This window comes from Pholis gunnellus, assembly GCF_910591455.1.
Source record: "Pholis gunnellus genome assembly, chromosome: 24".
Taxonomy (NCBI): domain Eukaryota; kingdom Metazoa; phylum Chordata; class Actinopteri; order Perciformes; family Pholidae; genus Pholis; species Pholis gunnellus.
In genome coordinates, this window is record NC_136551.1 from 9,537,625 (window position 1) to 9,548,696 (window position 11,072).

Sequence of the window (11,072 nt, forward strand, 5' to 3'; positions counted from 1 at the left end):
TAGTGCAATAAGTGCAAAGCAATCAAAACAAATAAAGTTGATAAGGGATAGAGAATCTGCGAACGCTTGTATAAAAATAGGTGTTACATTGATTAAAATATCAGTATTACACAACATAATTAATACTTCAAATATCATTTATGAATTTTGTTTTGTTCTACATATTAAGAATGAATACCCATATTCATTTTTAATACAATAATCTCCTTTATGAGAGCTCATTGAAGGCTAACCCGCCTTCCAATTCCAAAAAGTGCAGAAAGCATACAAAGACACTTTTTTTTTTTCTTCATCTTCTTCAAATGACGCAGTCTTTTTTGAACATTGGGGGTGTGCCACTTTCAAAAAAAGCCACTTTTACAATGCAGAGCTACAGTAAATGAAACTACAAACATAAGCCTTTCCAGAGGATCATGGAGTATGATGACACAGGTAATATTGATGTAGAATCAAAAGTTTTGAAAAGACATGGCAGATTATATCAATAAATACTTACTTACAGACTACAGCAGAAAATAGTCCTACACAGTTTCGATGATCTGCTGTACAGTGTTTTTTGTCCAAGAGTGTGGTTTTATAAACATTTCTTTTCTGATTCACAATATACCTTATGTATGGTTATAATCCTGAAAATGAAGCTGGGTAAGATTTACCTGTACACTTACATTTTGTGTGTTATTCGATCTTCACCATAGAAAAATAGATTTTGCATCATCAGTTAAGTAGAGCAATTTTGTTCATCCGTGTTTCAGAAAGCTGTATCCATTCCTGTAATGTCATGTTTCAGAAATAAGAATAAGATTGTTCGGCACACCCCGTTACAACTCCTTTTGCTTGTGTGTATCGTGCCAAGGCACCCAATAAACTGAGCCACTGTTTCAAGGAGGGTCAAGAGAGAAAATGCTTCATTACATTAATGATTCTGTTGCTCAGAACTGGCTGAAGGTGGTCTGTTTCTCAAGAACTTCGAGGTAATCGGGCTCAGACTGCAGTTTAGCTTTTAGCTCCAAATACTCATTTCTGTTGGGCTCAACATAAACAGTACTGGGTGCCGTGCCGTAGAGCACTGTTTCTCTTATCCTCTCCGGGTGCAAGAACTGACGTCTGACATCAAAATTTGGGTTGTACGTGTACGACACAGGCCCTGTGTACTTGTACTCTAAATTGGCGCCTCCTGGGATGGACGGGATTGACGGATGGGGGGACTGCTTATCGTGATCGAGGATGCCTCTGAAGAAATGGTCTGCATCTGGGATAGGGGAGGGGTTCTCACGTGGCTCGATGGTGCTAACACTGTACGTAGGGCTCCTCATCGTACTGCTATCCCGCTCATCATCCGGGGTACTCCTGTACGTGACCTTGAGCTCATGGAGGTCACGATAATCCTCCACTGTGTTGCCTTCTCGTGACCTGTAAATGGGGTTTTTGCACATGTGGCCCATGGGGTGGGGGATATACTCATAGACGTGGCCGGCTGGGGCCTTGACTTTGGGGCCGGAACGGTTGCTGTAGAGGCTGTACTGCAAGTTAAAAGAGCTGACGTCCGAATTGTTGGTGCTAGTGCGGTCACTCTGGGACTTTTTACGCTTTTTCATCACGACTACAAACAGCCCCGCGGCCACGAAGACAGACATGATGAAGACGAGCAGGAGGCTGAGGATGAGGACAGAGAGGGGGACAGTGCTGTTGGGGGTGTTGAACTTCTGCGGCGCGCTCGTGGTCACGACCCTGTCGTCCATGGGCTCGTCCGTAGGGGGCGTCGGAGAGACGTTAGCGTCAGAGTAGTCCGGGCAGAGCTGCTCCGACTGGATGGAGCGCACGTCCATTCCTGTGTGTCGCCGTGGCGTTTCGCACACGATCTCGTTGACCACGGTGCCTGCGCTGAGCTGCTCCAGCCATATCTTCATTCCCACTATGTCACAGGAGCAGTCCCAGGGGTTTTCAAACAGATCCATCTGCACCAGCAGCTTCAGCTGATCTAAAACACCACTCACAGGCAGGTTTTGGAAATGGTTGTTGCGAAGATTAAGTCGAGACAGGGAGAGGCTGGAAAAGATGCCCACGGGTAAAGTTTTCAGAAGGTTGTTGTTGAGGAAGAGCAGCTGGAGATTAGGGAGGTAGCGGAAAGTGCCCGCATCGACCTCCTTGATTTTGTTGTACTCTAAATAAAGATACTGCAAGTTCTGCAAACCAAAAAACATTTCTCCTGTAAGCCTGTCCATGAGATTACCATTCAAATACAGCCTACGCAGGTTGGTTAAATCCCCAAAAGCCCGGTCGTGGATCAGACTTATCCTGTTGTTTCCCAGGTGAAGCAAATCCAATCCAACAGCATCCACAAAATCTGATCTCCGCACCACAGGGATGTAATTTCCAGTGAGATACATTTTTTTAGGATTGTATGGCTTGGGTTTTAGATCAGAAATGCTTTCAATCTTTCTCTCTTGGCAGTTGACATTCAGCCCGATCTCGGATATCTGCAGGTTGCACGTGCAAGCAGTGGGACAGTCCAAAGGCACAGGAGATTTGGTCTGAAAAGCAATGATGGGGCCATAATTGTAAGGGTTACCGCCAGGTATTCGGGAAGTGGGCTTTAACCTCGTTCTGTTAAATTGCCGTGTGCCCTTAGTCGGCCTAGAGGAGGACCTAAAAACAGCCGAGGAGGTGGCAGAGGCGGTGACAGCAGCAGGTGTGGTATGGTAATATCCATTGGTGCTGCTAGGGGGTGCAGGCCTGACAGTGTCTTCCGAGGGTCTTCTTGGGCAGAGCTCCTGCTTGGACACCTCATCCAGGTCCCTACCGTGGAGCCTGAACGGAGTCGCGCACACCACTTCCCCCACCAGAGCTGTGTAGGCTATACTCTCCAGCCAAGCCTTCAGAGCAATCAGCTCGCAGGAGCAATTCCACGGGTTCTCCTCCAGTTGTAATTCCACGACTTTGTCCATGTGCTCCAAGAGGCCGATGTAGGGGAACATTTTTAACCGGTTCCCCCTCAGGTCCAAGTGCGTAAGGGGAACATTCCGGAAGATATTTGTGGGCAGGGCAGAGAGCAGGTTGTCGTTTAAAATCATCACTGTCAGTTGATATAGTTTGCTCAAGGCATTGGGCTCTATATTGGTGATGTAATTATAATCAATCTGAAGGTATTCCAAACTCTCCAGTCCGACAAAGGTGTCGTCCCTCATAACCTCGATCTTGTTGTTATTCAGGTGCAACCTTTTTAATCCCTGGAGTCCATTGAAGGCACCTGACTCTATCTCCGAGATATCATTGTTCCCCAAGTGCAGAATGGTCACTCCTGTGTAATTGATGAAATCATTGACTGACAGCTTCTTCAGGAGGTTCCCTGTCAGCAGGAGGTGGTACACGGAGAAATGGACCGGGCTGATCTCCGTCAGTCTGATGATGCCCCGGTTCTCGCAGCTCACCGTCAGGATCCCTTCCTTCTCCTCGCACGTACACAGGTTCCGACAGATCTCCCCATAATTGTCATACATCTCGACCAGCCTCAGAGATGATGCAATCAGAAGGATTATTTTGAGGATCCAGATATGCATTTTTCCTGGGAGAAGATGCCCCAGCTCACTCAAGTGCGATACCAGTATGAGGTGTCATCTAAAAAGGAGGAAAAGAAAAGGAAGGGTTCTGTTTTATAGAGCATTGAAAACAAAATCAAACATATGTGACTGTGACAAAATGCAATCATAGTACTGGACTACTGACAGAGCAGACCCTGGTGAACAAGTATCCATAACAAACACACAGGCAAAGACAAGTGGACCCATTAATGTTTGTTCATTATGCAGATGTGTTGTGTCGGCACCGTTTTTTTTTGGGGGGGGGTGAGGGCGTCAGAGAAAAAGCGAGCTGGATGAATGATTAATAAATGCATACTTAAACGATAATATATAATCAAGTAGATGACACAACTACCCGCGGTGGATGGCCACTGCGCATTTTTGATAGCTCGCCTGAATTCCAATCTATCTTGGGAGGGGAAGAAAAAAAATCCACCGCGTGCAGACTGGTAGATCTGGTCATTTACTTATTCATCTCTTTTGAATTTTTTCTCACAAAGAAACATATATAAATATACATATACATATACATGTGTATCACATCACTTCGTGTGACGGATAATGTTGCGTTTTGTTCACGATTTAATCATTAAAATAAACTACCATTAAAATCCCAAAGATGCAACTCCTGTAACCGTGAAGATTTCTCACTTACCCCACATACCCGACGACTTGGTAACAGTGGGGAAACTGTCGGATTCCTTCTCTCCACCTCCGTCCAAACAACATAAGAACGGGGGATGTATTCGCCTGCTATGATTAAACCGATCCCGGGTAAAAAGATGATGACAAATGCAGGCTCTCATAAAGGAATCGTGTGAGAGAAGCACTCCTTGTTCATCTTAAAATCCGGCCTGCGATAGAAAAATGTGAAAATCAGCCTACAAGGCGACAGTCGCAGCCTTTCTTGTGCCCACGGGCGAAAAAAAGAAAAAAAAGAAACGAGAGGAGTTGATCAAAGGCAAATCAGCAAGTGCTGGTGATCTCGTGGCGGATCTCTGATCGAAATTGCATTTTGACGGGGAGTAAATAATTCTATAATCAAGTATTCTGCATGGCATCTGCTATATAGAAGGTTACAGATAGTCCCTCTCTCTCTCCCTCTCCCTCTTTCTCTCCGCCATAGACGCGTGAGCGCGCGTGCTCACGCACACACACACACACACACACACACACACACGTTCTGTCTGTGTGCGCTCCTCAAAAGAACACAAAAGCCTACACATCGACCCAGTAAATCTCCCTAAATATGCGCGTTTTAACACACGAGAACACGCACGACTGTTACATACGATCGGGGCGCCCGCTTTCGTGTCATCCCATCTCACACCTGAGTGTATTACCATAACGCGAAGAAATACCCATCGCCTCTGGATATAAAATAGATAACTTGGAAGCCTGTGCGTCTATCGCCGCCGGGTATGCCCATGCCGAGGCAGTGCTGTTTTTCGGAACGAATAAAACTGAGGATATATATGTGAGCATAAAAGAACCTGCAGGTTTTTTATTGCAATAGCAGCCGCAGACAGCTTGCTTAACAGCATCTTAAAAAAAACGGGATCAACTTCGGCAATGCAACGGGGGTTTGGAACTAGATTTCAGCACCACGGACAGATCCCCCCCCGAAATAATGTTAAAGCACATAACGCCTCAGCGCAGACGGGCAGTAGAAAGAGAGAGATAGAGACAGAACAAAAAACATTGTCCTCTTACCGTGCTGATCCCGGTAAACGGCAAAGCATCCCGAAAATCACGACTGTGTCCCGTCTTTTTGCTCCAACCTCAGTGAAAACATGGGTATGGGTGGTTTCACCGCCCACACTTCTGTCGGGTGTCAAAAAAATATAGAAAATAAATACTTAAAGTCAAGTCTCCTCGGTGTTTAGCTCCATAAAGCAGGCATCGAAGAGCACACACACAGTCTCATTCAGGCCAATAACGTGACTGCCCGCGCGGCAAAACGGGCTCCTGTATTCTTCCAGCAGCGACAGCAATTAGCAGCAGCAGCATCTCGGAAAAACAGCCAAAACCAAAGTTCGAACATGGTAAAGAAAAGGGGGCGAAGGAAAACTCGGTAATCCCACATCAGACGAGACTTGCCGCATGCATTTTAACTGTGCCTTTCATCCATGCGCACTGGCGAAGCGGAGGAGAGAGGCACGGATCCCCTTGTCTGCTGCCAGTGGTGCGGCTTGTACCAGTTTATGTATAGATCTGTCCAAGGTCTCTTTTATTTCAATTGCCACACCGTTCAAATCGACCGGAAATCAGCGGATATGTTCCTCCAGACTCTGATGCAGGAATCCGATCCCCCTTTTCTTTTTGCTCCAGCCCCGCATTGCTCATAACATATCCGATGAATATACACACGAGCTTTATCTTCCCACCAACGTTTCAACTAGTAGAACTTGATCTTGGTTGGTGCAAACCAGCGCATCCCCTACAGCGATCGGACGTATTATGAAACGATTACCGTAGTATATTGCGGGAGAAATCACTCGTAAAAACGCATAAATCCCCCCCAATCTCACGACTGTCAGCGCGGAAATGAAAAGCAAAGTAATGCGTGCAATACTCTTTAAGGGGATATGGTAATATGGAGGAGGTGGGGTGTGTGTGTGTGTGTGTGTGTGTGTGTGTGGGGGGGGGGGGGAGGGGGGCTGGAAGAAGACCCGTAGAGGGCAGCACAATGATGATGAAAAAGGCAGCTTGGCAAGGCTTGAGTTTCCAGGCTGCTCTTTGTTATTCGGTGTATTTCAATTCAGCAGCAACAGCCATTTGATTTGTCACTCAGAGCTTTTGGGCTGTTTTCTACCAAGCTGGGGCATCGTATTCCCATTCCTTAGAGTGCTTAGACATGTTGAGCTTTTTTCTTTGGTTTTGAATTCTTCACAACGAGCCTTTTAATTTCCTCGGAGAGAAGCTGTAGTATGGCCCGACACTCATCCTGGATTCATCATGCCTCTTCATTATTCAGTCTGGAAAGACATTCCAAGAACTGCCTTCAAAATGATTGCAGAACTGCGAGAAATCATTTACTTATTAGCAGCACATTGTCCCCCCCCCCCCCCCCCCCCCCCCCCCTTTATGTGGGGTGACGAACAATCTGAATACCTTCGACACCACGACTTGCTAACACAAAAGGAACATCCTCGTTTGAAATGACTGCATCAGCTCACAGTGTTAGACAACGCCCACGAAGCCGACCTTCAACCTTTAACTCAGCAGAGTGGGTATTAAAAGTTGGAGACAAATAAGGTCAAGCAAGCACGCATCCGTGCACCTCATATCTCTTTATGGACGCATCCAAACACAAGGATTAAGCCAATAGTCCCAGAAAAACACACACTTACAAGAGATCTGCATTGAAAGAAATGAATGTACTGCAGGATTAGGCTTAATCCAGTTTTGCACCAAATACTCTCGCCCGCTAATGCTGCCATGTTGCTGTAAGCGCTCTGTATTCGACCAAATCGTGGCTTATTGTTGAAAGAGCAAATCAAGTGGAAGCCACGGCTGCCCTCTCACCCTCTTGCAGTGGGACAAGAAAACTTTAGAAGCACTTAACTAAAGCCTGAACAGAAAATCAAATTAAATCTCGTATATGGTGGGGCCGCCATGTCCAAAGAGATTTCCCACTTAGTCAGTATTGTGTGGTAATAAGTCAACTCCTATGCTCTCTTTAGCATGCGCCGAGCGTCAATAAGCGGATGTGGCATCCATGCCGCCTCTCCCAACTCTGGCGCAGAGATGCTTTGAATTATCTTAAAGTCTCTGTAATCGTATTAACAGTGGTCTATCCTGTGGGGATGGACAAATGGGTATCCGCGGAACTCCGGCTAGGATACAGACATGGAATGCATGCAGGGTGTTTGCTCCCTCCCTCTGGAAGGGAATCTGGCTGCATGGCTCCCCTGAGAGACAGCGTGGCATCAAAGAGAGGAGAGTAGCTGTCCTAAATACATTTTCTTTTTGCCTTAAATGACTGTGTACTGCCGATGGGAGAGGTACATACCCTTAGATAAAGTAACATCTGGTTAATGAGGGCGTGTTTTATAGCTATAACTTGTATAAAAGTGTGTCTGTACACTGGTGGAATGTTTTCACTCGCACCTTTTTTTCTGCGTGCACAAACATGAATCTCTCCCTCGCAAAGGCTAATGGGTTCCTCCAAACACGAAAGCTATTATCATAGATCAGCTGCATTTAACAAATCATATTATAATCAGGTCTGGCACAAATTATTAAGTAATTAAATGCAAATGAAAGTTCACGCCATGTTGAGTTTAACATGTATCTTTGCATGAACCTGTCTTGAAGGATTTCACTGTTAGCATAAGAGCTATGAAGGGATGCTACGTTAGGGTCAGATATCTGTTCCATTTTTCAACATTTTAGCTTTATTTTATGTTTAATTTGGCACCAGTTTGCCTGCACATTGGCAATGGTTTGTTACTGTTGGCCCGGCAACCACTGGTGTGACTCTGCCAGACAAGCATTATGAATCTGAACAAAGGTTTAGTCCAGGTACTGCAGTTAGAGAGAGCTCCATCTTCACAAAATGTGCTTCTCAGGAGTCAAGAAATAAACTCCATGTCTGACACTGAGAAATAAAAAGGTGTTTGAACGTTATTCAAAGCATGGAAGTGAACTATGGACATGGGCTTCTTGTGAGCACATGCACAATTCAATATTAATATGCTGTTGTGGAATCAGTTCATGGGAGTTGTGTTGTCGGAGATATTAAAGAAAAATGATTGTGGAGGACAGGCTGGGAGCCAAAAGCAGTGGGCAGGGGACATAATTAAATGTGTCTAAAAGAAAACATCTCAGTGGGGATATACAATGCAGCGCCGCACCATTGGTTGGTTTCGCAATTTGTTTGACAATGGTGTGTTTATGAACAAATCTTCCAGAAACTTAATTGAATGTTACAATGCTGCTTGATGAATGAATTGGGGCTTAGTGTGTAAGCGTGAGCGTGATTTCTTTTACCCAACCTTTGTCCATGTAAGGTCAGCTTAAAGAAAAAAAACTCTTAATCCTATCAGACCTGGAATCAGATTTTCAACGATTGGTAGTGGCATTATGGAACTGCCTATTCATGATAGAAACACTACAATCTAAAGGCCTCAACGGTTTGACTTGTTTCTAAATCATCATGCAGAAGGTGTTTTGAAATTGTCGGACTGTCTGCATTAATAGAAGGCTAATTCTGACATATGTTGTGCTGTGATTAACTTGTGAGATCTCATCTGGCTCGTTGCGTCAAGAGGCCAATTGGTGCTGCTAGCAATTTCCGTCGGAACCCAGGAAGGTCCGGAACAGGTCTTCGGGTCCAGGATCCATTCTAAAACGCTGATAATGTGGAATTAGAAAATTTTGTTTGACGGTACAATCCAACTGGTACGTCGTTTCCATTGATAACGAGATGCAGTGGAGGATTACGGAACGTTTCTCTGTGAGAAATTGCTTTACATCAACAATGACTAAACCTTGGATGCACCATTTGGCCCTGTAATGGAATGAAGGCTAATGAGACAACCAAGAACGGATGGTTTGGGAAAGTGAAAGCGTTCTATTGCTATGTGCGGGTGTCACTCCACCAATCATGCCACTAAATGGATTCGGTCTTTGCATTGCCACATTTAATGCAACTCTCATAAAAGCAATACACAGCATGTATTTCATGGGAACTCTATTTAATAACATATCCAAATAAATATGAATAACCTGTGACTTAGAAGGCCTCTCTGCCTCCTTGTAAATAACAGTGACTGATCTTACAGACAGCCCTTGAACATGATCAGATAAAAGCTTCATGAATTAACATTCACCAAGGCTGAAAAGAGTAGAACCATAAGAAACTGTAATAAACAGAAAAGAAACAAATATGTTGTCGTGGATGGTTACACATTGAGTGGAAAGGGCTATTAGAGCCTCAACAGGAAGTCACCAACATGTATCACATCTCGACAGAGGAAGATGTTTTTTTATAAACCTAAGCTATTGCAAGATAATATTATATAGTTTATAACAAGACAAAAAAAATCCAAGTCTTTGTCTGACTTTTTTGCGTAAGCCCCATCATGACACTTTATATCCACATCGTTAGCTTTTTCCATGATGCTACCTGTCGAAAGGCGCGGGCTTCTAATCAAAAAGCACCAGAGCTAAAGCCTGTGCATTCATCACAGCTCCGGATGATGTAGAGCTCCGGTGTGAGTTCCCACCAAAGAGCGAGCGCACACAGCTGCTCTGACAGCCGTGATTGATGGTCAAAGCACGATGAGGAGTTGCAGAGGGAGCCCTTCCCTTTTCTTTTTCACCACGACTTGGCTTGGGCCTGTGCGCGCGGGGTAATTTAAAAATGTTGAATCTGTAACATGCAAACTTAACCAGAGGCTTTAATGATTCGAGCTGCTGACAATGGGCTAAGTGCATCCTCGCTGTATCAGGAGGATGATGGGATTGACTTATTAGCTCCCTGCGCAGAGGAACAAAAGCACTGAACCATAACCAAGTCAAGTCCATTCATTTGACTGTAGTCAGCGACCATGAAGGCTTTTAAGGTTATGAGTGCACTTTAGGCTTCATGCACAGGCAACAAAGTATACTTTTGCAAGTTTAACTGACCAATCTGTGAGTTAATCATTCTGTCACGAAATCAATCATAAGGAAGCGAAATCCATGTCAGTGCTTTTAAGAAGGCTCATTATTTAGCCGCACTCTCTAAGGACGGATACAAGTAACACAATCTGTATAAAAGAGCTTGGATTTCACTCTCAACTCCAAAGCACTTATTGCACAGCGGTGTTCTGCCTAGAGAACTACCTTGGACCGAGTCTTTTGTAAGTTGTTGCAATTATAAACAAGGCGAGAGGGAAAATAAATGGTTTTGAATATGGACTATATTCATAATAACGGCAGAGCAAAGGTATCCTGCCGTGCAGTGAGAATGATTTCCTTAAAGCTAAGCATGCAAACAGGCAATGAAATTATAATGTGGAGCATATTTTACAAATTGTGGCTCGATCGGAGGTCCAAATCTATGGACCTATCTATGGACCCTAGTGCTATTGACATGATATTTTCACCAGATGTCGGTAACAACCCAAGTAATCCATGTATACAAAGAAAACCAAACAAATAAGTTCAGAAATTAAGTTATGTGTAATAAAATGGAATGACACAGGGACAAAGTATTGAACACATGAAGAAAAGAGAGGTGCAAAAAGGCATGGAAAGCCAAGACACCAGCAGAAACCTATCAGTAATTACAAAGCAATCCCCAACTGACGGCCTATAAAAAGGTGTCCGATTAGTGTCACACAGGAAACATCCCATGATATACGGCTGTGAAGTTAATGGGAAGCCAGTTTCCAACACATCCTTACATCTAAATACTACTCAAATATATATATGTTTTCTTATCTGGGACATTAGAAGAGAAGAAGCTGCTTTCATGCAGGGCATGCAGGGCAGGAAACACTC

At 44.4% G+C, this 11,072-nt stretch overlaps 1 protein-coding gene across 1 annotated transcript; it reads right to left on the reverse strand.

Annotated features, from left to right (window-relative positions):
- Window positions 1-929: 929 nt before the first annotated feature.
- On the reverse strand, window positions 930-4,348 carry slitrk5 (SLIT and NTRK like family member 5; the record flags this gene model as incomplete). The annotated part of the gene is made up of 2 exons (XM_079185320.1): window positions 4,234-4,348; window positions 930-3,615 (listed from the first exon to the last, which is right to left on the reverse strand). Exon 2 carries the CDS (start codon window positions 3,555-3,557, stop codon window positions 930-932), a length of 2,628 nt encoding a protein of 875 aa, XP_079041446.1. The 5' UTR covers window positions 3,558-3,615; window positions 4,234-4,348.
- Window positions 4,349-11,072: the final 6,724 nt, after the last annotated feature.